The sequence below is a fragment of the Hyperolius riggenbachi genome, chromosome 5 (assembly GCF_040937935.1).
Source record: "Hyperolius riggenbachi isolate aHypRig1 chromosome 5, aHypRig1.pri, whole genome shotgun sequence".
Classification (NCBI taxonomy): domain Eukaryota; kingdom Metazoa; phylum Chordata; class Amphibia; order Anura; family Hyperoliidae; genus Hyperolius; species Hyperolius riggenbachi.
Window position 1 is genome coordinate 389,145,930 of NC_090650.1, and position 27,087 is coordinate 389,173,016.

Here is a 27,087-nt window from a genome sequence, read left to right on the forward strand (position 1 = left end):
ATTCACAGGTCATTTTGAGGCATTTGTTTTCTAGACTACTCCCTACGGTTTAGGGCCCCTAAAATGTCAGGGCAGTATAGGAACCCCACAAGTGACCCCATTTTAGAAAGACGACACCCCAAGGTATTCCGTTAGGGGTATGGTGAGTTCATAGAAGATTTTATTTTTTGTCACAAGTTAGTGAAAAATGACACTTTGTGAAAAAAACAATAAAAATCCAATTTCCGCTAACTTTTGACAAAAAATAAAATCTTCTATGAACTCATCATACACCTAACAGAATACCTTGGGGTGTCTTCTTTCTAAAATGGGGTCACTTGTGGGGTTCCTATACTGCCCTGGCATTTTACGGGCCCAAAACTGTGAGTAGTCTGGAAACCAAGTTTCTCAAAATGACTGTTCAGGGGTATAAGCATCTGCAAATTTTGATGACAGGTGGTCTATGAGGGGGCAAATTTTGTGGAAACGGTCATAAGCAGGGTGGCCTCTTAGATGACAGGATGAATTGGGCCTGATCTGATGGATAGGAGTGCTAGGGGGGTGACAGGAGGTGATTGATGGGTGTCTCAGGGGGCGGTTAGAGGGGAAAATAGATGCAATCAATGCACTGGGGAGGTGATCGGAAGGGGGTCTGAGGGGGATCTGAGGGTTTGGCCGAGTGATCAGGGCCCACACGGGGCAAATTAGGGCCTGATCTGATGGGTAGGTGTGCTAGGGGGTGACAGGAGGTGATTTATGGGTGTCTCAAGGTGTGATTAGAGGGGGGAAATAGATGCAAGCAATGCACTAGCGAGGTGATCAGGGCTGGGGTCTGAGGGCGTTCTGAGGTGTGGGCGGGTGATTGGGTGCCCGCAAGGGGCAGATTAGGGTCTAATCTGATGGGTAACAGTGACAGGTGGTGATAGGGGGTGATTGATGGGTAATTAGTGGGTGTTTAGAGGAGAGAAGAGATGTAAACACTGCACTTGGGAGGTGATCTGATGTCGGATCTGCGGGCGATCTATTGGTGTGGGTGGGTGATCAGATTGCCCGCAAGGGGCAGGTTAGGGGCTGATTGATGGGTGGCAGTGACAGGGGGTGATTAATGGGTGGCAGTGACAGGGGGTGATTGATGGGTGATTGACAGGTGATCAGTGGGTTATTACAGGGAATAACAGATGTAAATATTGCACTGGCGAATTGATAAGGGGGGGGTCTGAGGGCAATCTGAGCGTGTGGGCGGGTGATTGGGTGCCCGCAAGGGGCAGATTAGGGTCTAATCTGATGGGTAACAGTGACAGGTGGTGATAGGGGGTGATTGATGGGTAATTAGTGGGTGTTTAGAGGAGAGAATAGATGTAAACGATGGATTTGGGAGGTGATCTGATGTCGGATCTGCGGGCGATCTATTGGTGTGGGTGGGTGATCAGATTGCCCGCAAGGGGCAGGTTAGGGGCTGATTGATGGGTGGCAGTGACAGGGGGTGATTGATGGGTGGCAGTGACAGGGGGTGATTGACAGGTGATCAGTGGGTTAGTACAGGGAAGAACGGATGTAAATAATGCACTGGCGAATCGATAAGGGGGGGGTTGAGGGCAATCTGAGCGTGTGGGCGGGCGATTGGGTGCCCGCAAGGGTCTAATCTGATGGGTAACAGTGACAGGTGGTGATAGGGGGTGATTGATGGGTGATTGATGGGTAATTAGTGGGTGTTTAGAGGAGAGAATAGATGTAAACGATGGATTTGGGAGGTGATCTGATGTCGGATCTGCGGGCGATCTATTGGTGTGGGTGGGTGATCAGATTGCCCGCAAGGGGCAGGTTAGGGGCTGATTGATGGGTGGCAGTGACAGGGGGTGATTGACGGGTGATTGACGGGTGATTGATGGGTGATTGACGGGTGATTGACAGGTGATCAGGGGGGATAGATGCATACAGTACACAGGGGGGGGGGAGGGTCTGGGGGGGTCTGGGGAGAATCTGAGGGGTGGGGGGGTGATCAGGAGGGAGCAGGGGGCAGTTTAGGGACTAAAAAAAAAAATAGCGTTGACAGATAGTGACAGGGAGTGATTGATGGGTGATTAGGGGGGTGATTGTGTGCAAATGGTGGTCTGGGGGGTGGGCAGGGGGGGGTCTGAGGGGTACTGTGGGCGATCAGGGGGCGGGGGGGGCAGATCAGTGTGTTTGGGTGCAGACTAGGGTGGCTGCAGCCTGCCCTGGTGGTCCCTCGGACACTGGGACCACCAGGGCAGGAGGCAGCCTGTATAATACACTTTGTAAACATTACAAAGCGTATTATACGCTTCCTATCCGGGGATCGTCGGGTTAACAACCCGCCGGCGCTTCCGATTGGCCGGTGGGTTGACGTCGCGGGTGGGCGGAGCCTATTGCCGGTGGATGCGCGCGCATCCCAGCGCGCGATCCCCGGCCAGAGAGTGCCCCAGGACCTGACGCCAATCTGCGTTACGTGGTCCTGGGGCTGCCACTTTGCCGCCGCCAATATGAAGTAGGCGGTCGGCAAGTGGTTAAGGACTTTCTGGTAAATAACAGGGTTCACCAACTTCACACCGCACGGACCCATCTTCCCCAGTGTTTCTGCCGCTCTCCCATTGCTGCAGCCCACACAGAGCTCTGTTAGCCAGTCAGTGGCCTATTTCATTAGCTCCTGGCCCTGTGATCACTGTGAGCCAATCACAGCTAATCCTAGTCAATCACAGTGATCACAGGGAGGTAATGAAATTGGCTCCTGACCGACTCACAGAGCTCTGCTATTAATCTGACAGCAGAGAGAGTAGGCTGCAGCGACGGGAGATCGGCAGAAGCGTGCGGTAATTGAAAACTCTGTAGCGATAACAGCTCCCAATTACATTGTAAATGTCAGTCACTGTGGCCCGGAAGTATTTAACAAAAGGTTTGCAAAGCAAACCCCCCCCCCCCCCCCCCCCCCCCAAAAAAAAATAAATAAATAAATAATCAAAACAAATGTTTGTTTACTTTTCTCCCGTAAAGCAATATCAGAGCATAGTAAAGTCCCATCTCTTACATATGGAGCCTGGTCAGCAGTGTTTTTTCTGCACAACTTCTCCATTTTCTGCTCATCCAGTACTAAGTGGAACAGGACAGCATGGTGGCCTAGTAGATAGAGATAGCACTCTTGCGCTTAGTCCCCAGTTCAAACCCCAGCCAGGGCACTATCTGCAAGGAGTTTATATGTTATCCCTGTGTCTGTGTGGGTGTACTCCCACATACCAAAAACACACAGGTAAGTTAATTGGCTTTCCCTTTAATTGGCAATATCGGAAGAAGAAAGACCAAGTATACCGGGCACCTTCCGTTCTGGTTATTTATTGCAGTGGGTATATCACAGGTTGCTTGACAACGATGTGTCCATCATTTAAATCATGAGGTGGTGGTGTGATGGAGGTGGGGGGGTGTCGGGCACCAGATGGGGCTTGCGACGGCCGTTTCGCGTCTCACCGGACGCTTGGTCACGCTGCGCTCCAATGTTGGAGCGCAGCGTGACCAAGCGTCCGTTGAGACGCGAAACGGCCGTCGCAAGCCCCATCTGGTGCCCGGCACCCCCCCACCTCCATCACACCACCACAAGCAACCTGTGATATACCCACTGCAATAAATAACCAGAACGGAAGGTGCCCGGTATACTTGGTACAGAAGGAAGAGACTCTCCTGCGCTACCCTCTTACTCAGTATGGGCTATGATGGCGTAAAGGTGCTGCTCCTGGTTGCTGGGTGGTGCCAGTGACCTGAGTGAAACAGTAGAAGAGACAAGAGCGCTCCTTTGGTGCAATACTTTTCTTTACTTAAAATTCCACGCATACAAATTACACTTACAGTGTGTTAAAAACAGAAGCGCATCTCAGGCCTCAGGCGTCAGGTCCACGAAGGCGTGGTTAGCGCTGAAACGCGTCGTGACGTCAGACGGCTCCAGCGTGACCAAGCCCCGCCCACCGAATCCAGCTCCGCGTCGGGACAAACCGCACCTGTTGTTTTGGCCAAACACAGGGTAGGAGAGGACGGCTGGCAGGCCTGAGATGCGCTTCTGTTTTTAACACACTGTAAGTGTAATTTGTATGCGTGGAATTTTAAGTAAAGAAAAGTATTGCACCAAAGGAGCGCTCTTGTCTCTTCTACTGTTTCGCCCGGTATACTTGGTCTTTCTTCTTCCGATATTGGCATTTATAGTCTTTCTTCATTCAAGCCGATGTGCACACGTTCCAGCAGGGGGTTCCAGGAAACGACGGTGAATTGGTGAGAGCAGTGGCGTAGCTACAAACCTCAGGGCCCCGATGCGGAATTTGGACCTGGGCCCCCCCCCCCCCTACATTAAATAGCCAGGTATAGGTAACTAAGGTATAGGTAGCCAGGTATAGGTGTTCCAGAATAGGTGCCCCAGTATAGGTGCCCCAGTATAGGTAGTCAGGAATAGGTGCCTCAGTATAGGTAGCCAAGAGTAGGTGCCTCAGTATAGATAGCCAGGGAGAGAGACAGGGACACAGGAGAGACACAGGGAAAGAGACAGGGACACAGGGAGAGAGACGAGGACAGGGAGAGACAGGGACACAGGGAGAGAGACGAGGACAGGGAGAGAGACAGCCACAGGGAGAGAGACAGGGACAGAGAGAGAGAGACGGACACGAAGAGAGACAGGGACACGGAGAGAGACAGGGATACAGGGAGAGAGACAGCCACAGAGAGAGAGACTGGGACTCAGGAAGAGAGACAGCCACAGGGAGAGACACAGGGAAACCAGGAGAGAGACCGGGACACAGGGACACAAGGAGAGAGACAGCCACAGGGAGAGACATAGGGACACTGGGAGAGAGACAGCCAGGGAGAGAGACAGGGACACAGGGAGAGAGACAGCCACAGGGAGAGACACAGGGAGAGAGACGAGAACACAAGGAGAGAGACAGCCACAGGGAGAGACACAGGGACACAGGTAGGGAGACAGCCACAGGGAGAGAGAAAGGGACACAGGGAGAGAGACAGCCACAGGGAGAGACACAGGGAAACCAGGAGAGAGATCGGGACACAGGGACACAAGGAGAGAGACAGCCACAGGGAGAGACATAGGGACACTGGGAGAGAGACAGCCAGGGAGAGAGACAGGGACACAGGGAGAGAGACAGCCACAGGGAGAGACACAGGGAGAGAGACGAGAACACAAGGAGAGAGACAGCCACAGGGAGAGACACAGGGACACAGGTAGGGAGACAGCCACAGGGAGAGAGAAAGGGACACAGGGAGAGAGACAGCCACAGGGAGAGACACAGGGAAACCAGGAGAGAGATCGGGACACAGGGACACAAGGAGAGAGACAGCCACAGGGAGAGACATAGGGACACTGGGAGAGAGACAGCCAGGGAGAGAGAAAGGGATACAGGAAGAGAAACAGCCACAGGGAGAGACACAGGGAGAGAGACGAGGACACAAGGAGAGAGACAGCCACAGGGAGAGACACAGGTAGGGAGACAGCCACAGGGAGAGAGAAAGGGACACAAGGAGAGAGACAGCCACAGGGAGAGACACGGACACAGTTAGGGAGACAGCCACAGGGAGAGAGAAAGGGACACCAGGTGGGGGAGACAGCCATAGGGAGAGATAGGGAGGGACACCGGGGGGGAGAGAAAGCCATAGGGAGAGACAGGGACACGGGGGGGGGGGGGAGACAGCCATAGGGAGAGACAGGGACACGGGGGGGGGGGGAAGACAGCCATAGGGATAGACAGGGACAAGGGGGGCGGGGGGAAACAGCCATAGGGAGAGAGACAGGGACAGGGGGGGTGGGGACAGCCATAGGGAGAGAGGCAGGGACAGGGGGGTGGGGACAGCCATAGGGAGAGACGAGGGGGGGGGGGGGAGACAGCCATAGGGACTAGGGAGAGAGACAGGGACACAGTAGGAGAGGCAATGCAGCCCGGACTTACAATGCTCCAGACTCCTCGACCTCCCAGTCCCTACTGACTGTCTATGGCAGCAGTCCAGCAGAATTGCAGGCGACAAACACGACTTTCCCACACTGACTCTGGCTGAATTTGAAGCTGAGCTCACTCGAGGGATGTGGGAGGAGCCAGGCCAGCCAGAGAACTGCAACAGCAGCTCAGAGATCAGAGCCAGCCCAGACAGCGTGACTTTGTTGTGTGTGTGACGTCGTATAGCAGTCACACACACTGAAGTGGCCGCTGCTGTCTGAAGAGAGCGAGGGAGGGGGAGATAATTGCTCTAAAGACCAGGCAGAAAGACAGTGCGTGGAATGTCTGCACGCGCTGTATCTGTCTGGGAGCCAAGCCCACCAGAGCCGGCCAGGTTAATTAAGTGCCCTGCCGCTGCCAGTATACACACACACATGCGGGGGCCCCGGGCCCCTCCCCTCAGGCTGCAGGAGCCGGGCCCCGTCGCGGGTGCGACCGCTGCGACCTCGGGCCCTACGCCCATGGGTGAGAGTAATTTGTCCTATCACTCACACTGTTTCCACTTTTGTAAAGGGGAGTGCCACTTGAACTTTACCTATTGATTATCCTTTCCCTTTAATTGGCCCAAGATGGACATAATGGGCTTGATCCACAAAGCAGTGCAAAGAAAAGCCCTTTATCATGCCTAAACTAATTTTAGGCGTGATAAAAAGAAACTCGCGCGACATTCCCGCGCGCAAAACTTTGCGTGCGCAGTGCACGCGCAGCGCCCATTAAACCCTATGGGCGCTTTGCACGATTGCAAAGTTTTGCGCGCAGGACTTTGCGCGCGATCAGCAGCACAAAGCGGTGATTAATCACAAAACTAGCTGATAAACTCTCATGGTGCTTCCAAATCCTGGAACTCACAGCAGTCTGTTGTTTTGTTGAGGAAGGGATATTAGACCAGAAGCCAGATGTGATCCATCTCTCTGATCAGTAAGTTAATGGCTGTTAAAGTGAGCTGAATTTCAGCATTTTATGTTTTAAGTGAAACAAAAATTGTAAATTATTCTCCAGTGAGGACACCAGTTCCATTTACAACTATCTAATCTCTGGACATCTGGTAACGTTTTATTGAGCCCCCACAATAAAACCTAACTGTCCCTGCGTACACTCCTGTCCCTGTGGGTTTGTGCTACTGAGCATGTGCCGCACGGACAGCCGTTGACAGGATGACGGGGCCAGGGAGCCGGGCGGGTGCATGGGTGGATAGGTGTGCGCGCATGCACACTGACATGCAGCGATGAGAGAGAGACCTCGTTTTTAAACGGGCTTAGGTCTACTAGTACCAGTATAATTTCCCTCTAGTCAGGTAGTGGTTGACGCATTCCTCAACCACTGCTGAACACAAGCAGGCGGGAGATGCAATTAGGGCCGGACTCTTGGTCTGGATAAGAGTACAAGATCTGTACTGTAAGACCGGTGAATTAAATTATATTCAGACAGCACTGTGGCATAGTGGTTAGCACTCTCGCCTTGCAACTCTGGGTCCCCGGTTTGAATCCCAGCCAGGGCACTATCTGCACAGAGTTTGTATGTTCTTCCCATGTCTGTGTGGGTTTCCTCTGGGTACCCTGGTTTCCCCCCATATCTTAAAAACATACAGATAACTTAATTGGCTTTCCCTAAATTGAAAAATTAAGACTATGATACATACACTAAACAAAACACACACAGACATATGACTATGGTAGGGATAAGGGATTAGATTTTGAGCCCCTGGGGGACAGTTAGGTGACAAGAAAAATATACTCTGTACAGCGCTGCGGAAGATGTTGGCACTATATAAATAATAATACCCTGTATGCTAAACTCTTCAGGCTATGGCAAGAAAAACAGGGAAGGTTATGGGTGCTATTTTTTTTTTTTTGTCATTGTGAGCTGGGCAATAAAAGGCCTATTTTCACAGACCTTCATGTATTGGCGGTTTACAACCCAGGCTTCCACTTCCCTATGACTGTCATAATTTGTGTCATCGCTATAAGGCTGCACATGGGGGTCTCAGTGGCAAACCAGGTTGCAATTAGTTGAGCCAGTCCTACTTTACATATGGCGTACTCACTACCTCAGCTAAGATCTGAGGGTGAAATGACACGGAAGGGTGCAGGGGACATGAAAATAGCATAGACTTGACCTCATAAAAGTTTGTGGCTGTTTGCCTGTTGCTTTGCTGATGGATTGGCTTTGCTTCTTCTATACTGTTGTAATTGAAAGGACCTGCAAAACATTACATAGTGACTCTAGGCAGAATCGCTACAGTGAATTGGCCAGGAAGTCAGAAGCTCTTTTGGTACACCAATTCTCATCTCAACACCCTGCAGTGGCACTGGAGAAGTAATCTGAGGGCAGAATAAGGAGGAAGCAGCAGGGAGAAGGGCTTTGGCATTGGCTGTATGATAATCACACAATTTTAATGCTTTCTTGTTGATTATGTAATATTAAGGTGTGTACACACAACAATAGTGCCACCCAATTGAACTCAGTCCTGCAGGGGGCACCACTGGAAACTAGCCCTGTACAGAAGCTCTGGTATACCAGAGAAACGCGTACTGTTTCTATGGGAAGGAGAGGTGGGATAATGGCGCAGTGCATGATAAAGAGGCTTCTGGGTAGAGGCGTAAGGAAGGAAACATTGGGCTTGGGGGGTTGCATACTAGATATTTAAATGGTTTGAGGGCCACTTGTATACACACTGTATTCTTGGTTAGGACAGCCACCTCTGCTGTGCTCTATCAGCATGCGTACATAGCTTAAAGAGAAACCATAACCAAGAATTGAACATCATCCCAATCCGTAGCTGATACCCCCTTTCCCATGAGAAATCTATTACGTTTCTCAAGATCTTTAGGAGGCTCTGTATGGCTAATATTGTGGTGAAACCCCTCCCACAGTGTGATGTCAGGACCATAGCCCTGACCGTTTCTGGTCTGGGAACCTCATTGCATTGTAGGAAATAGCTGTTGCCAAAAAAAGCAAGCAGCATCTCCTTCCACTGACTTCACCTGCCAGCAGTAAAAATGTCACCATGTGATAAATGTCAGTCTGTAAATTAGGGCGAGGAAATATTTTACAATGGGTAAACACTGACTAAATCATTTATACACAATTATTGTAAAAATTATTTTCACTGGAGTTCCTCTTTAAGGCCGTGTTCCCGCTTGAGTGGTAATGGACATTTATTTGTCCGTTTTTCCGCAATCACAAAACTGACAGTGAATGGATCTTATTTTATAAATAGGATCCATTAACACTTGTCAGTCTGGCATCCATTGTGATAAGCGGACTGCACTTTTTTGTTGTCCGTTATTTTCCCTATGGTTGAAATGCATCCTGAGCTCCCGACAGACCCCAACGGATCATTGGAGCAGACACTGTCACACGTGGTCTGTGATTTCAATTCCTGATGGTCACCTGTAACCTCCAAGTATCTATAGGATGAGAGAGACCAGAAGCCCAATGGTGCCGTATTGTAGGATGAGTTGGTATATGTAAATTTATAGGAAATATACTCACAAAAGTGGGTTACAAGAACTTGCCACCACCATCAGAGCCTGCGGGAATATAACCATCCCTGCTTGGTTTTCCAGGTCATTCGAAAGCACATGATGGTTGGAGGCTTTCCTTGGATAGTTGTGAGGACTGTAGGGTCCTCATGACTATAAACCTCAAAGGGTATGGACTATGCCAAAACACCGGTGGAGGTGCCCATGATGACAGACAACAACTAAAGCTACTATATAGGTGAGAAGTGTAACGTCTTACCTTCTCAAAAGGACAAACCAATAATTAATGGAAAAAGTGTTTATTCATGCACAAAATACAATGGGCTTGATTCACAAAGCGGTGCTAACCTACTTAGCACGTCTAAAGTCTTAAAGGGAAGGTTCAGGGACGCTGTGAAAAAAATAAAAATCCAAATCCACTTACCTGGGGCTTCCTCCAGCCCGTGGCAGGCAGGAGGTGCCCTCGGTGCGGCTCAGCAGGCTCCCGAACTCCTCCGGCGGCGCGCCCGACCTGGCCAGGCCGGCTGCCAGGTCGGGGTCTTCTGCGCTCCAATATGCGTCTCACTGGTGCGCGCTGACATCATCGGACGTCCTCCGGGCTGTACTGCGCAGGCTCAGAACTACTGAGCCTGCGCAGAACAGCTCGGAGGACGTCCGATGACGTCAGCGCGCATCAGTGAGCCGCACATTGGAGCACAGAAGAGCCTGACCTGGCAGTCGGCCTGGCCAGGTCGGGCGGGCCACCGAAGGAGACCGGGAGCCTGCGGAGCTGCGCCGAGGGCACCTCCTGCCTGCCACGGGCTGGAGGAAGCCCCAGGTAAGTGGATTTGGATTTTTATTTTTTTCACAGCGTCCATGAACCTTCCCTTTAAGACGTGCTAACCAGGGTGCGAAGTAGGTTAGCACCGGATTTCTCAATTGATTAACCTACTTAGCACCCTGGTTAGCACGTCTAAAGACTTTAGACGTGCTAAGTAGGTTAGCACCGCTTTGTGAATCAAGCCCAATGCGTTTTATGGGTTTCAGCCTTCTCCATCAGGTCATTAAAAGTGCCTGAAATAGTGCCTGGTTTGTCCTTTTGAGAAGGTAAGATATTACACTTCTCACTTATATAGTAGCTTTAGTTGTTGTCTATTAACAACGGCGCCTCCACCAGTGTTTTAACAATGCAATATGTATGCTATTTTGAAAAGCATTCTTAAGAGGGATTTAAAATTTTAGTTCTGTAAAAAAAAATATATATACGGCATATATCAAGCTTGTGGAATGCTTTCAGTGTTTTTGGATGTTCATCAAAAAATATAATGAATGGATCATACATATTTCATCACTACTAATGAGAAATAACTTTTCCATGCCGTTTGAGATATCATCTCTGCCTTCCCAGGTGGAAATAAAAGGTGGGTTCCAGCAGGGCTTTCATTGCCAAATGTAAGCATTCTGAAGAGCAAGCAATGTGCTTGGCAGGTGCTCGAATAACAGGACCAAGAAACCTGCAAAGATTATCAAACAGATTTCTCCTTGCATATTCGACTTAGAGACCTTTTATATATATATATATATATATAGCCGATTACCAACTCCAACAGGAATAATTTGTTTTCTTTCTCTTTGGAGTTCTGTTTGTCATTTATTCCTATTTATTTAGCTTGGTGCTTGCAAAAGTAACTGGAATAAGTTTTGACATGCAACTTTTGTCAGCTCTGAATTACCTTCAGCAGAACCGATAAAGATCAGTGTTATATGAAGAATGCTAGTGCGGAGTTACAGCCTCTTTGCCAAGATTCCCTCTCGGTCTCGAGACATGTGGACGTTTTGTTTTCCTTTAGCTGAATACATGGAAGATTTGTATTCGAAGAGAGTCTGGCGGCAGAACAGAAAGAAGAGGAGAAACACTCGCTCGGTGAACGAGAAGTTTATTCTTCCTTCAGGAAGCCAGGCTTATAATCTCAGCGTGAACTGGCGAGCTCCGCCTAATACAAGATATTGTGTTCTGCCTCCACATCGCTTAGGTGGCCTCGCTGGAGAAGATAAAATGCTCACACTTCCTGCCTCCTGTGTGCATCTAGCTGTACAGTAGTTGTTCCTGGAACCAGAACCATGTTCTCTCCAAGGCAGGCCCACCCGGGAAGAGCCACAATCTAAAGACATGTACGTTCTCGATAGAGAGAAGGTTATTAATAAAAGCAATAACAAAAGCAGTGACCTCCTCCAGGAATACGCTGCTTCGTACTCCTAAGCGTTCCAGCTGTGTGTGCCTTTCTATATTTATTCTGACCGCAGTCCTCCTTGATTTTTTTAACAGGTGGCGGAATCTTGGAACGCTCAGCTACAGCGATTATCAGTTGGTTCATTGTTACTTGTGTTATGACAAACTGCAATCTGCGGCCTTACTTCTTTTCTTCCTGACCTCTGCGGTGAAATGATCTTCCTGCAACAGCTCCAGGGTTACTTTCTTTTTATTGCTAGCAATGTGACCCAATGAACGGAGCTTGTCAAAGACAAATACAGTCATTTGTAGAAACATGATAAATGTATTTTTAGAAGTCACACCCAAGATTTGTCCTGGTGTTCACACAACAAAGAGCATTATATAAGGCTTTTTGAGGTTGGTTGTGGTTTTGTTTCATTGAGAGTAGCGGTTCTCCTGGGACTGTAGACAGTTATCTGTTATGAAGCTGGTAATTGTTATTTACTGAATTTCTTGATGCGAAAAAAATCTGGCAGAATTAAAATTAAAATATTTAAGAATGGGTAACCACCTTTTGGAGAATATTAAATTAATATCTCTGAATGGAGAAACATGCAGAGCATATCTATGCAGGTTGTACAGTACAGTAAAACAGCAGAAACTCTGACCAACTCAGAGACCAGATTTTTTATTTTTTACATAATCTGGCAATGTGTATGTTGATCTCTGCACAATAAGGGGGAAGAGGCGCCCTGGTTGAATAAATGCTTCTAAAACAGAAATGAAAATGAAAAGGGAAACAAGGTATCTTACCTCAATGACAAAATCTTTGTAAATTACAAAAGATTTTTATTTAGCACAGGCAACGCATTTCGCGGGTCTGAGCCCACTTCCTCAGGCCAATAACATTGACACAGTTATTGGCCTGAAGAAGCGGGCTCAGACCCGCGAAACGCATTGCCTGTGCTGAATAAAAATCTTTTGTAAATTACAAAGATTTCGTCATTGAGGTAAGATACCTTGTTTCCGTTTTCATTTTTAAACTGTTTTTAGAAGTTTTTATTCAACCAGGGCGCCTTTTCCCCCTTATTATGCATCGTATACCCCAGTACATATCCTGTCCGAGGGGTGGTGACAGAACACACGTGGTTTCTACCACGGTGGACACCTGTCCCCTTTTTTCTTTGAGAGCGACCACATCCAGGTCCATCCATGACCACCCCGAGTGGAGTCGAGTTTATGGTCTCCACCTGCTTCCTGTGGTCGGTTGCCGCTTGCAACCCTCCTTTGTGAGTAGCATCTTACTTATTCATTATTACATCAGTAATTGACATACTGCACTACTGGGCTCCCGTCTTTTGTCTCCTTTACCTTTTCTACAGGGTGTCAAGACACCCCTACTACATTATGTATGCGGATCTGCCCAGTTCAAGTAAGGTCGGTTCAACTCCAAGGTTGGTATTTGACGTAGGTGAGGAGGAAAGGATATTGACGGGGGTAACTAGAGGGTAGCAGCCTCTGTGACTGCAGGGGGGGGAAATAGCTGTAAGAAGGCCACAACTACTACTCCGCTCCCACCAATAAAGGGGTCTATCCTTTAGATCAGGTGTTTTTATCGCTACACTTGTTATGGGTTGGAAAATTATGATGTCCACTTTTACTTTATGACTCTTTCAAGATGGACCCCCAGGCTGCGACGGTCACCACGGAAATCTGATGGAGCTCAGAGTGCCTCTATACTTCTCTTGTGTGTATTTTTTCATCAAGGTCAACTTGATCCACCTCCTGCATGCAGTTAGTGGAATCAGGCTAGAGTTGGAGTTTCAACTGGGCGGAGTCCAGCTCCCTGTGTCCCCTCGCGCTCTCCGGGCTCTTTCCTGCATTCCATCTCTTGCTTCCTCCTACCGTGCTTAACGTGATAGCGTCAGGCGTACTGGTTCACCTTATTAATAGGGATGCTCATTCGGATTCCGCGGAAATGCAATTTCTGAAATTCCGATCGGAAATTGCATTTCCGCATCGGAATGCGAAAATCGGTAATGCAAGTGCTTTAGGCGGATTTCCGCCGGAAATCGCGGAAATTCCGCCCGGCTTTAAAGAGAATCTGTATTGTTAAAATCGCACAAAAGTAAACATACCAGTGCGTTAGGGGACATCTCCTATTACCCTCTGTCACAATTTCGCCGCTCCTCGCCGCATTAAAAGTGGTTAAAAACAGTTTTAAAAAGTTTGTTTATAAACAAACAAAATGGCCACCAAAACAGGAAGTAGATTGATGTACAGTATGTCCACACATAGAAAATACATCCATAAACAAGCAGGCTGTATACAGCAATCCTTTTGAATCTCAAGAGATCATTTGTGTGTTTCTTTCCCCCTGCAGCTATCTTCCACTGATGTGTCAGGCTATTTCTTCCTGCAGAGTGCAGACAGCTGTGCCTGTATGTAATTCCTCAGTATGTGAAAGCCCAGCCAGCTCAGAGGAAGATTTATCCAGCTTGTAAAAGATAATAGAACAGAGAGAAGCTGCACTAATCTAAATATCACACAGGCAGTGTGCAGAGAGGGGCCTGGATGGGGGAGTTCATAGCAGAACCACAACACTGAAGAACTTGGCAGCCTTCCAGACACAGGCCTGACAAGTCTGACAAGAGAGAGATAAGTTGATTTATTACAGAGATGGTGATAGCAGAAAGTGCTGCAGTAAGCCAGAACACATTAGAATAGCTTTTTGAACTTGTAGGATGATAAAAAACAGGATGCAATTTTTGTTACGGAGTCTCTTTAACATTGATTTTCTCAAAAACTATAAGGTCTTTTTGAAAAAATTTTTTTGCATCTTGTTCACAAGATTCAGTTTAATAACCCCTGAAAATTTGACTTATGGGGGCTTTGCTATTAACTGCTAAAGTCGGCGGATTTTTACTGTAATTTAAAATGCAGAAAATCTGCATCTGCCTATTTTCTGCATTTACATTACAGGAAAAATCCGCTGACTTTAACGGTTAATAGCAAAGCCCCTGTACGTCCTAGAAACACCAGGGTTTATTAAACAGAATCTTCTGAACAAGATGCAAAAAAAAGTTTTCAAAAAGACCTTATAGTTTTTGAGAAAATCGATGTTAAAGTCGGGCGGAATTTCCGCGATTTCCGGCGGAAATTCCGCATTGGAATGCGGAAATTGGTAGCGGAAAGCGGAATCGTATTTGGCAATGGCGGAATGCGGAATTACCGCGGAATCGGAAATTGGCATTTCCGACCATCCCTACTTATTAATCACAAATGTGGCACAGGTTTGGTTTGACTTCATCACCAATATTCTTAAAAGTACACGAGAAGGTTCACTGCATTTTTACATACGGTAACTGTCCACACATTGATATAGGGGTTTGTTTTTTTTGAGGGGTGATTCTTGTAGGGGCCAAGAATACCTAGGTGAGAAGTAGGGAGAGATCAAGAGCCCAATGATGCAGTATCGTCAGGTACTGGGAAGATTAAATTATACAAATATATACTCACAAAGGTGGGTTGCAGTTCCTGCAACCACCGTATAGGCCTGCAGGGAATTAACCATCCCTGCCCAGTACTCCAGGTCATACTGGATGGTCACTCTCCCGTAGTACTTACACAAGGATCACAGACTGAGAAAGATATTCCCTAAACCTCCCCTCTTGTCATATCGAAAAGCACTGAATCTGAAACAGATGATTGTCAGGAGTTCTTTGAATAGGCCTCAACAAAACGGAACATCACCCTGCCGACAAAAAAGGTGTGGGACCTGCACACACATTTACTCCACTGACAGGTTAACGATACCAGGTTCACAACAGGAGTACAGAGTACAAGGCACATTTTCCTGTGATATGTCTGATCATGTGTGCTAAATGTCCCAATGTTATGTACGTGGGAGAAACTGGACAAACTCTGCGCAAACGTATGAATGGACACAGGCACACTATTAACGATACCAAATCTGAACTCCCAGTTGCTACACACTTTCGTTCCATCGGACACAGCGTGTATGATCTTCGTGTCACTGCCCTGAAGGGTGGCTTCAAAACGTCAAATGATCGATTAATAGCAGAAACAAAATGTATAAATTAGTTCAAAGCAGTGGACAAGGGCTTAAATAAGGACAAAAACTTTTTATATTGGTATGAGGTTAATGATAGTTAAACTCTTTCTCAGCCTGTATAGCTAAAATTGTGAATTTATAAAGTGCCCGCATATATACTGTATTATTTGTGTTAAACAAACAGCAGGCAAATAGGACATGCTTTTTACTTCCGCTTTTTCTTCTGGTGGTAGGGGAGAGAGACCAAGGGAGGGTTAGGGTGGGAAGGGGAGGGAAGAGAGGGGACTTCTGGTTGAGTTGTGAAACTGATATAGTAAGCTGCAGATTGTAACCAGTCTCTTTTCTGTTATCTATGGAAATGTACAACAATTGATACCTGGCAGTGTCGCCTGGGAGCTGGGCATAAGGACACGCGAGATATGTTATGTCAAAAATTTTTCGGAAAAATGTTCAATAAAACACTTTGAAAAAAAAAAATTGTGAATTTAGAATTTACGATACCTCTGTGTCAGTCCAACTCCCAGGTCTGGGAGCATGGTGTAAACAAGGACCCTTATCTCCGCTAACAACCTCTCACCCCATTTAGATGTTCTGTTTCACTTAAAGAGGAGCTGTTAGGTATAAGGTTTCAGAGAAAATAAACACATATATCAGTAGCTAAAGATTGGCTGTACTTACATTACATATGCATTTTACTGTCCACGTTTGTACTTCACAGAATTTGTATATAGTATATGCAGAGATTGATGCTCCTGACAGCTCATGGCAGGTTCCATGTTTGTCTGTCTCCTATGAAGCCAAATGTGTCGTCATGTCCTGCCTGCTTCCTGATCACAGAAAAGCTAGTACTGAATAACACTAGTGTGCAGTGAATATTAATTAGCCATGTGGCTAGGAACAATAGCGGACTCCTGCAGTGTACTCTGCCCGGAGATTTTTCAGTGCTGTGCGCTGGACTGAGTTACAAGCTGCTGAAACTTGATCCTGTAACTTCTCCTTAGCAGCCGAGGGGAGGGCCCCAGAATGCTTTGCAGTATGGTATGCGGCTTGCGTCCTCTTAAGAGCTTGGGTCTAACAGCTTTGCTGATAAGCACACATCAAATGAAAGAGAGATTTTTATCTTCACTATTGCCTTTTTGGCTTCCGTCTAAACTGTTTAACACAGGAGAATAGAGGTTTAAATTAGCTTCTGCAGCCTGACAGTTACTCTTTAAGGCATCTTAATATGTATTTATGCTTGAAAAAAAAATCTGTTTTCCCTTTTGATGTTGCATGTATATACTGTATCTGTCTGTACCACCAGCCTGCAAACTAACAGGATGTAAGCCTGACGAAGGCTGCAAGGCCGAAAGCTTGCTTATTCTTATTCTTTTTAGTTAGCCAATAAATGGTATCATCCTGATTTAAAACTTCTTGCTTTTACTGATGGCTAACACGGTACAACACTCTACTGCTACTCCCGTAGTACGATAGACTTTCCAGAAAAACTGCAAAGCCATTACCTCCTAAGGAGGGCTGACTGGTAAGAGGTAGTAGGATGGAGGTGCCCAATGTGTGTTCTATTTTAGTGTATTAAAATATAAGTTAAAAAAAACCAGGAAGTGGGCCATAAACCCATGAAACACGTTGTCAGATTGCTTTTTGTATAAAAACGTTTTTCCAGTTGAACTATTGTCTATATCTTCTGGAGAGGTAATTGATTATTACCTCTCTTTTTTTATTATATTTTTTTTTTATTTATATTTTAAAATACTAAAACAGAACACACATTGGGCTCCTCCATCCTACCCATATCCACCCATTGAAACCGAGTAGAGATGCTTTTCCTGGTAAATGTGGCCTATCAGCCATCATAAACATGGCATTGCGTATCTATGCGCTAGTTGCTTCAGTTCAGACCATCTGATTTCTGTCATTCCGAGAATGCTGACAAATCCGTCAGCGGACTCTGAGCCAACACTCAGGACTGCAGATAGCTCTGGATTTAATCTCCAGTGTTGAGAGAATCGTCACTCCTCACATTACACACAACACATCTGAACAAGAACTCCCAGGGCTCATCTGTATCATTTTATGATCACAACATTCATCTTGAGGCTGTACATCTGCACCAGCTCCTTAACGCACAATGCTATTTTGCAGTAGTAAGATTACATTATTATTATTATTCAAGAAGACCTAACACGTTTTCCAGCGCAAGAATACATTAATCATTTCTTTTCACTGTGTCCCATAATAGCTCACAATATCAGGAAGACCAGAAATATTTTTAATCACCAAGCACAACTGGGTCGTGCCCGGAATAGGGTTTGGCACATACAATTGCTTAGAGTAGGGATACTAAATATAGATAATACAACAATACAGGATAATACAGGATATTTTCTAATTATTGCACTATGTTGCACTAGTCCAGGTGATATTATACAGAGCAACATTGTTTTCAGCTAGTGCCATTTATCAAATGTCCCAACAGCTTAATGACCCATTTACTCCTTTATACAGCAAGATACACCCCTTAGTAGGAGGCACTTGTCACAAACCTAGGCAATTAAATAATGATTTATTATCAGGAGTGTAATTAGGGGGAGCAGCCCCCATGGGAGCCCAGAGGTGTGTGTGTGTGTGTGTGTGTGTGTGTGTGTGTGTGTGTGTGTGTGTGTGTGTGTGTGTGTGTGTGTGTGTGTGTGTGTGTGTGTGTGTGTGTGTGTGTGTGTGTGTGTGTGTGTGTGTGTGTGTGTGTGTGTGTGTGTGTGTGTGTGTGTGTGTGTGTGTGTGTGTGTGTGTGTGTGTGTGTGTGTGTGTGTGTGTGTGTGTGTGTGTGTGTGTGTGTGTGTGTGTGTGTGTGTGTATTTTCTCAAATACTCCAGATTAGGTGTTTTTGTGTCTTTACTTGTTATGGGTGTGAAGATCCTGATGGCCACACTAGTTTTATGACCCTTGTAAGATGGGCCCCCGGGCTGTGAGGGTCGCCAAAAGAGGTAAAGAAAATATTGTTTACATTAAAGGACCCCATGAAAGGTTTTCTGGGGGGCACCATGATTTCTAGTTACGCCCAGTTTATTATTATTATTGATTTATACAGCACCAACATATTCCGTGGTGCTGCACAAAGTAAGAAAAACAAACATGGGGTACATAATGATACAGACAATGAAATGAGGGGGCCCTGCCCTTGCAAGCTTTCCATCTCAAACAAATTGAGCATGAGTTAAAAAATGAGTTGTAAAATGGATACTGAAGATGAATTGCAGTGACAAATGTGTCAAGAAGATCTGTAGTTCTACAGATATATTTCATAAAGTACAGGTAGTCCTCGACTTTCGAACGCCTGACTTACGAACGACCCGCCGATACGAACGGCATGGATTCTGTGTTTCCATGGGAACAAGTCAAAAAAAAATTTCAAATTGGACTTGTAGTTTTTGAGAAAATCGATTTTAAAAAAATCAAAGAAAAATAGCTTTTAAACTTGTATAAGCAGGTACAGAGGGCAGTGGAGGCACGGGGGGAATAGATGAGGTACAGGGGACAGAGATTGCACAATGTTCCAACTTAAGAACAGATTCAGGTTAAGAACGAGCCTACAGTCCCTATCTCGTTCGTTAACCAGGAACTACCTGTAATGCAAATGTATTTTTTTGCTTTAAAATTCAACCTGCATGTTTATGGTTTTCTGCAAAACATGTACTGTTGGCGGGCCTTGAGGACAGGGTTGGGGAACTGTGTGCTGGAAAGGTTGATTATATATAAGTATATATATATATATATATATATATATATATATATATATATATATATATATATATATATATACATATACATATATATAAGTATATATATATATATATATATATATATATATATATATATATATATTTACACGCACACGCACACCGAAACATACTGGTTCCTTGGCAGTTGGAAACACCTGTTATTTCCCACAATGCAACAAGGGTCACAGACAAATTACACTCTGGGAGGGGATCCACCACAGTATCCACCATACAGACTCCACTGATTCTAGAAAAGTTGAAGATTTCTCATGGGAAAGGGGGTATCAGCTACTGATTGGAATGAAATTCAATCCTTGGTTACAGTTCCTTGATTACAGTCACATCTTCAATTTCCAGCCATACTTTTGCCAGATTTCATGGGTAAAATACACATTTTCTTACTTCATGTCACACTAATACTTCCTTTCATATGTTTTGTACTTTTCCTTTAACTACTTAAGGACCAAGCTGATTGAAATCTACACCTTGTTTTGGTGGTTACCTGGCTGGCAGGGTGCTTCCGCCGTTCTCGCCGCTGAATCCCGAAGTCTCTCGCCGCAGCTCACTTGCTCTGCCTGTCTCTATGACTGCAAAGCCCTGTGAGCGGGACAGGAGCCAAATTCGTTGGCTTCTGGCCCTGTCTTTCAATGTAAGCAACTCCCATTGGCTTACATTGAAAGACAGGGTCAGGAGCCAATGAAGGCGGTTCTTTTCCCGCTCACAGGAACTCAGCCGTCATAGAGACGGCAGAGTGGGTGGCCCAGGATCCCGAAGTGCGGCGGTGACGGCAATGGAGATTCGTTATTTTCCGATTCAGCCGTTTCTTGTACCAGCGATCTCTGGTCCTTAAAGTGAACCAGAGACGAAGCATCCTCATGTATTTTACCATGGAAATCAGTGGGAACATTAGAGAAAACACTTACCATGCTCTCTGTTCCATCCTCACTGCTAAAAGTGTCTGTTATCTAGCTGAGATAAGAATCCCGGACTGAGCATTGAGTCTGGCTTTGCTATAATGACTCAGCTATAATGATTCCTGAGCAAAGCCAGCAGGGGGCAGGCTTGGACTTGAAGACAGCAAAGAACACAGTCTCAGCTATAATTATTCTGTAGCAAAGCCAGACCGACTGCTTAGTCGGGATTCTTATCTTAGAGGTGATAACAGGCAAATTAAACAGAGAACAATGTAACAAAGAGCAGATTAGGTGTTTACTGTCATGTTCCCACTGATTTATAAGGTAAAATACATGAGGTTGCTTCATCTCTGGTTCTCTTTAAGGGGGCAGAGACCACTGGTACTTAAAGGGAACCCGAACTGAGTAAAATTATTTAAAATAAATCCATAATGTAGCTGCAAATTAATATGACATACTTACCTCGCCTTCAGTTCCTCTCAGAAGCTCACCATTTTCTTGTTACAGTGATCCCTTCCAGTTCTGACAATATTTTGTCAGAACTGAAATATATCGGTTGCTGTCAGTTATATATCAGCAGCTGTCAGTTACAACTGAATGTGCAAGGTACTGTCCATGTTTCCCTATGGCTCAAGTGGGCGATATTACAGTTTAACAGTTTGCTGACCAGGAAGCTGCTATGGAGTTATGGCCATTTTCAAAATGGAGGACAGAATTTTGATTGATCACAGTGGACACACAGGACGCAGGAGAGGAGAAAGAGATTGATGAGTAGACTGCACGAGAGGCAAGTATGAGGGGTTTCGGTTTATTTTGACTTAATTTTCAGCTCAGGTTCTCTTTAAGTGGTTAAACTCGCATATGAAAAGCTGTAATTCAAAGTTTGAACATAAAGTTTAGCATAATAATAACTCTCTTTTAGGTTAGTAATTGAACCTATTACCTTTATACTGTACATTTATTTGTACAGGTCCGCACATGAGTCCTAAAAGAGGGACAACTGAGTGAGAATGAGGAATAAGGAAATTTAGTTCCTTATCTGTAATCGTGAAATTGCTGTTATATAAACCCAGTAGTGATTGTTTTAATACGTTAAAGAGGAACTCCACTGAAAATAATGTAATAAAAAAAGTGCTTCATTTTTACCATAATTATGTATAAATGATTTAGTCAGTGTTTGCTCATTGTAAAATCTTTCCTCTCCCAGATTCACATTTTGACATGTATTACATGGTGACATTTTTACTGTGGGCATGTTATGTAGCTGTTTCTAGCTGTTCTGGCTGTTAGACAGCTCTAAACAGCCATTTCCTGTCTGTGAACATTGTTACATTGTGGCAGTTTGCCAGGAGTACCGCAGTATTCAGAGCCTCTAGTGGGAGTGGTTTCAGCACAAAATCAGTCACACTGCGCCCCCTGATGGTCTGTTTGTGAAAATCATTCTATTTCTCATGTAAAAGGGGGTATCAGCTACTGATTGGGATAAAGTTCAATTCTTGGTTGGAGTTTCTCTTTAAATCTTTTTGCTGTGTTTGGAGATGTGAGTAGCCATAGCAGATGATGTGCACATTTCAGAGCTAGTGAGAACACTTGGTAAGTTCTATCCAAAGTAGATGTGAAGCCAAAGTTTCGGTATGCAAACACAATAGAACATTTTATACAATTTGTTATGCTTCTTGATTAGCTCATTTTATGTTTTAGATTTTTTTTATTTTATTTTGGGTTCTTGTGTTTAAGTACGTTCCATTGTGAGTCACCAAGCCTTTCTGACTCACTCCTCAATAATGATTTCTATGTATGGTGGTGTATTTTTCATATTTACTTATTTAGGCTGCACTGAGGTCTTTTAAGGCAAGATTTGCATGCTTGCATATTTTCTTGCATATTAAGTTTTATGGCTGAAATATCTGAATCTGTTGTTGTTTTATAGATCCCATGTAGCCTTGAGTACTGGGACGAACTCCAGCGTTCATTCGTTGCCTTCCGCGAGTTCAGTCTGTCTGAGAGCAAGCCGTGTGAGCTTCAGCTGCCCAGCGTCACCACAGTCAACGACCAGAAAGAATTGGTAGCGTCAGACCTTTGGCGAATTGTACTGAATGGCAACGTCAATGCCATGGATGACCAAAGGTAATTAAAGTTTCGTTCATGCTCTCCGTTCTGATAGAAGCACTGGGGAATTCAATGTAAAGAAAGGGTATTGCATATAGGTCATCAATAAACACATTGAATTTAGAGGAAATTGTTACAAAGTAAAATACTTCTCGCAAATCTGTTCTTTAGCAACAGACTAGTTCTAGATCAGGAATGTTCTAAGTCCGGCTTGGGGATGCTGCCCGCTAAGCCTTTTTTGGTGGCCCCTAAAGCTCTCTACAGTTGATAATTCCACGCGGCCCACATGCCGTAGCTGTGGAGCCACATGCAGTAGCCACCTTGTATCGCTGCTCTTACCTCCCTCTTTTCTCACCTGTAGGTTATCAGCCACCACTGTAACAGTAGCAGCCACTGTGCCAGTAGCGCTATGCCTGCATACTGAAAGGGACATGCTATCTGAAAACAGTATATGGATTAATTCCCTGGCAATGTGTTATTTGACATAATGCCACAGGCATAGTGTAACTAATTGCAATCAGCCCCCTAGCACTGTTAAAGAGAACCCAAGGCGAGTATTTGAAATCTTAAGAGACCACAGAGGCATGGTCTGTGCATAATGACATGCCTCTGGTTCTCGCTATAGCTGCCTCTATTCCCCCCTCTCCTGTGCCCCCCTGTAAGAATCGCCCGGCTAGCGACAGTCTCCTTTTCACTAGCCGTCTATTTACCTTCTGTATGTCATTCAATGAGAGCTCCCCTGCCTCTGTCCCCGTCTCTGCCCGCCTCCTGTGAGCTTCCTCCAATCAGAAGCTAAGCCGCGACCCAGGAAGTACCTCCCAGGTCCTGGTTGAGGGACTGGGGCTAAAAGTATTAGAGACACAGGATCAGCAGCATAGTCAGGTAACTATAATTATTTTAAAAGCAAAAATCCATATCCTTCTCAGTTTATGTTTACTTTAAAGAGAGTCTGAAGCGAGAATAGATCTCGCTTCAGACCTCATATATAGCAGGGGCACGTGTGCCCCTGCTAAAATGCCGCTATAGCGCGGCTTAACGGGGGTCCCTGTCCCCCCAAACCCCCTCCGTGCAGCGGGGGAGCACTTCCTGGTTGGGGCAGGGCTAACCGCCGCAGCCCTGCCCCATGCGCGTCTGTCAGACGCGTATCTCCGCCTCTCCCCCGCCCCTCTGTCTTCCTTCACTGAGAGGGGCGGGGGAGAGGCGGCGATGCGCGTCTGATAGACGCGCTGGGAGGCAGGGCTGCAGCCGTTAGCCCTGCCTCCAGGAAGAGAGACAGCCAGCGACCATTTTCCGACCATCTTTTGCGGGGGGTGGGTTGGGGGTGAAGGGACCCCCGTTTAGCCGCGGGATAGCGGCGTTTTAGCAGGGGCACACGTGCCCCTGCTATATATAAGACCTGAAGCGAGATTTAGTCTCGCTTCAGTGTCTCTTTAACACACTATTCTTCACTTCACTTCCCAAACTATTCCTATCTCAATTGAAAATAAACATGCTAATCAATAGTGTTTTTTTTTTTTTGTTTGTTTTTTTTTAAAGAACACAAAATGAATTTTTAGTTTAGCCATGAATTAAAGCACACCTAAAGTGAGAGGGATATGGACGATGCCATATTTATTTCCCCTATGGGTAGAAATTAGTCCTGGTGAAGCAAAACCACCCTCTGACTTCAAGTGTGCGTTAAGGAGAGGCTAAACTAAAAATTCATTTTGTGTTCTTTAAAAAAAAAAAGGTTATCAGGCAGTTTTCCAAAGTGTATTCCTAAATCATTCCAGGAAGTAAACTCTGCACACCTTGAGCAATGGTAAGGTGTGGGAGCCGAAAAGCAATTCCAGAGAGTAGAGAGTAGAAAGATTCCACATAACCGGTTGACAGAGATAGTATGTATATGTGCAGCATGGGACAATAAAAAATATTGGTCCTAATTACAGGTGTGCGGAACCTTTCTTCTCTTCCAGTTAGATTTTACTGAACAGGTTGTACACTTCACAATTATGGCATCCTTGAATAAAGACCTGGAAATGCCTTGGTTATACAGTTAGAAATAGCTTTGTTAAGAGGAAACCCTGAAAACTGAGTATTCCTAATAAGTAGGCAGTTAGAATAGGGCACTAAATAAAAAAAGGCATAGGCCATCTTAAAGTGTACCTATAGGGAAAGAAAAGGGCCCCCGAAAGGGGTACTCACCTCGGAAGCTGGAAGCATCTGGATTCTCAAGAGGCTTCCCCCTTCCTCCTCCACCGGCCCATTCTTGCATTTTCCCCTTCGCAAAACCGCCAACAAGGGCTTGTCAGCGGCTTGCACATGCACAGTAGCACGGACCCCATTGGCCTTCGGGGGACAAAGGCCAAGCTATATGCTACTATGCATGTGCGAGCCGCCTGTGTAGTAGCATGGATGCCAAAGCCTTAATGGGTCTTTGCTACCTCACACGCTAGATGTGCCTGCACCTCGGGGGTCCATGCTTTGGTGCACCTTGGTGGAGGGGGGCCTCCAGTGGCTTCCCCCTCCCAAGGTAAGTATCTGATTCCTATCTCGCCTAGACTTGCAGGTTTACTTTAAGTAGTAATCTCTACATGCATCTTCATGACTGACAACAGTACTTTTTTGGAGTACAGACTTTCTGTGACCTCCCACCTCACTGCATGAGTAGCTGCACATTCATAGCCTTTACCATTCATTCCCCCTGAACAATTTTGTTCTGAGTTTTCCATTTAAAGCAACTTCCAGTAAACTTTGGTTCCAAGGTCACTGATATGTACGTTGTTGAGAATCTCCTGACTCGGCATAACAGTGGGAGAATCTCAACAGATGCATTAATAGGTCCTCTTGGTATTGAGAAGGCTGCATACATAGTAAACAACCAACAACTTAATCCATTTGGAAGCTGTTTTGTAGACAGGCTCCCTAAGCAGATATCAGTTGGACGTCTTTCTCCAGTTTCTCAGTCCTCAGAGGAGATAGAAGGAATTTTCTAGGCTTAGACTTTGTGCTGGAGCTTGGAATTGACAGCGAAATTTGTCATGCAGCCGCCCATCCACTGAGCTTTGTACAGGGAACAGTTCAAATATCTGCTTCTCAATATCACTCTACAACAGACTTGTTGCATTCACCCTGCCTCTTGTGCAGAAATAGTAACAGATACCAAGAGAATCTGGGAAATCGGCAAAGTGGATCAAAAAATCAATACCTAAATTTAACATCTGCTTTCCATTAATTGGGCAGAGCTGGGACCGATTTCTTCAAGTTAATTGTGAAAGAATGCATCTCATCACTGAGAAGCTAAGTGCTTTAGACAGGGTTAATTCTTCTGAGTTTGGGACCACCGCAAAATTACCTTTGTGGTTGACTTGGAAGCACAGTAATGCGAATACTGTGGGAATGTTAAATGTTGCTAGTTAGAAGTCAGCATAGTATTTCTTTGTCAGTCCATTTGACGTTGTGATCCTGACTAGTGTTGCTTTTTAAAGATGATTTTATTTTCAGATGTCAATTCATTTTTCAGAAATACTTTTCAGATAAGTACACAATAATAATTTGCTGCTTTCCACCTTCCAAGCAAAGATTCTGTTTTGGTGAATTGGATGGGTGGTTATAAATTGATAGCCTCATTTATGTAGGCAGTAAGCAATCCCCTCCAGACAAATTATGTGCATTACAAAGGAGTTAAGATATCTTGTTCCATATCCTGTGCTGATTATGTTTGGTAGAGGCTGAGACAGGAATAATCTGTATAGTTGTCAACTTAGATGGCCTAAATGGGAGGTCTTTCCTTTACTCTGATCATGTGATCTAATGAGTGCAACACTGACACACCGAGATGTGGCCTAAAATGGAGGTCTTTCCTCTACTCTGATCATGTGATCAAATGAGTGCAACACTGACACACCTAGATATGGCCTAAATGGGAGGTCTTTCCTATGATCAAATGAGTGCAACACTGACACACCTAGATGTGGCCTAAATGGGAGGTATTTCCTTTAATCTGATCATGTGATCAAATGATTGCAACACTGACACACCTAGATGTGGCCTAAATGGGAGTTTTTTACTTTACTCTGATCATGTGATCAAATGAGTTCAACACTGACACACCTAAATGTGCTGTGTTTGGCAAATAATGAATCACCAATCTAAACTTAACTGATAATTTCATTTATGAAAGGACAAGTGTATTGAGAGGGATATGGAGACTGCCATATCCCTCTCAATACACTTGTCCTTTTTAGCAATACCAGTTGCCTGGCTACCCTGATGATCCTCTGCCCCTAATACTTTTAGCCATAGACCCTGAACAACTATGCAGCAGATCAGGTGTTTCTGACATTATTGTCAGATCTGACAAAATTAGCTGCATGTTTGTTTCTGGTGTTATTTGGACACTACCACAGCCAAATAGATCAGCAGGGCTTCCAGGCAACTGGTATTGTAGAAGATAATAAATATGGCAGCCTCCATTCTTGCATCAGTTGTCCTTTAAACGTTAGGCCCTGACAAACCGTCTCCAACAAATGGTTAGGGTGTAATCCACATGGATGGTTAGGATTCTAAGTAATTTAGGATTGTGT

The 27,087-nt window shown here is 45.4% G+C and overlaps 1 protein-coding gene across 3 annotated transcripts in view; it reads left to right on the forward strand.

Moving 5' to 3' along the window:
- Positions 1 to 27,087, forward strand: part of VPS13B (vacuolar protein sorting 13 homolog B) — a 1,202,086-nt gene that overhangs the window by 974,611 nt on the left and 200,388 nt on the right. For all 3 annotated transcript variants that reach the window (XM_068237718.1, XM_068237719.1, XM_068237717.1), the window contains exon 40: positions 22,344 to 22,540. In XM_068237718.1, coding sequence (XP_068093819.1) covers positions 22,344 to 22,540 — 197 coding nt within the window. The remainder of the gene's footprint in view (positions 1 to 22,343; positions 22,541 to 27,087) is intronic.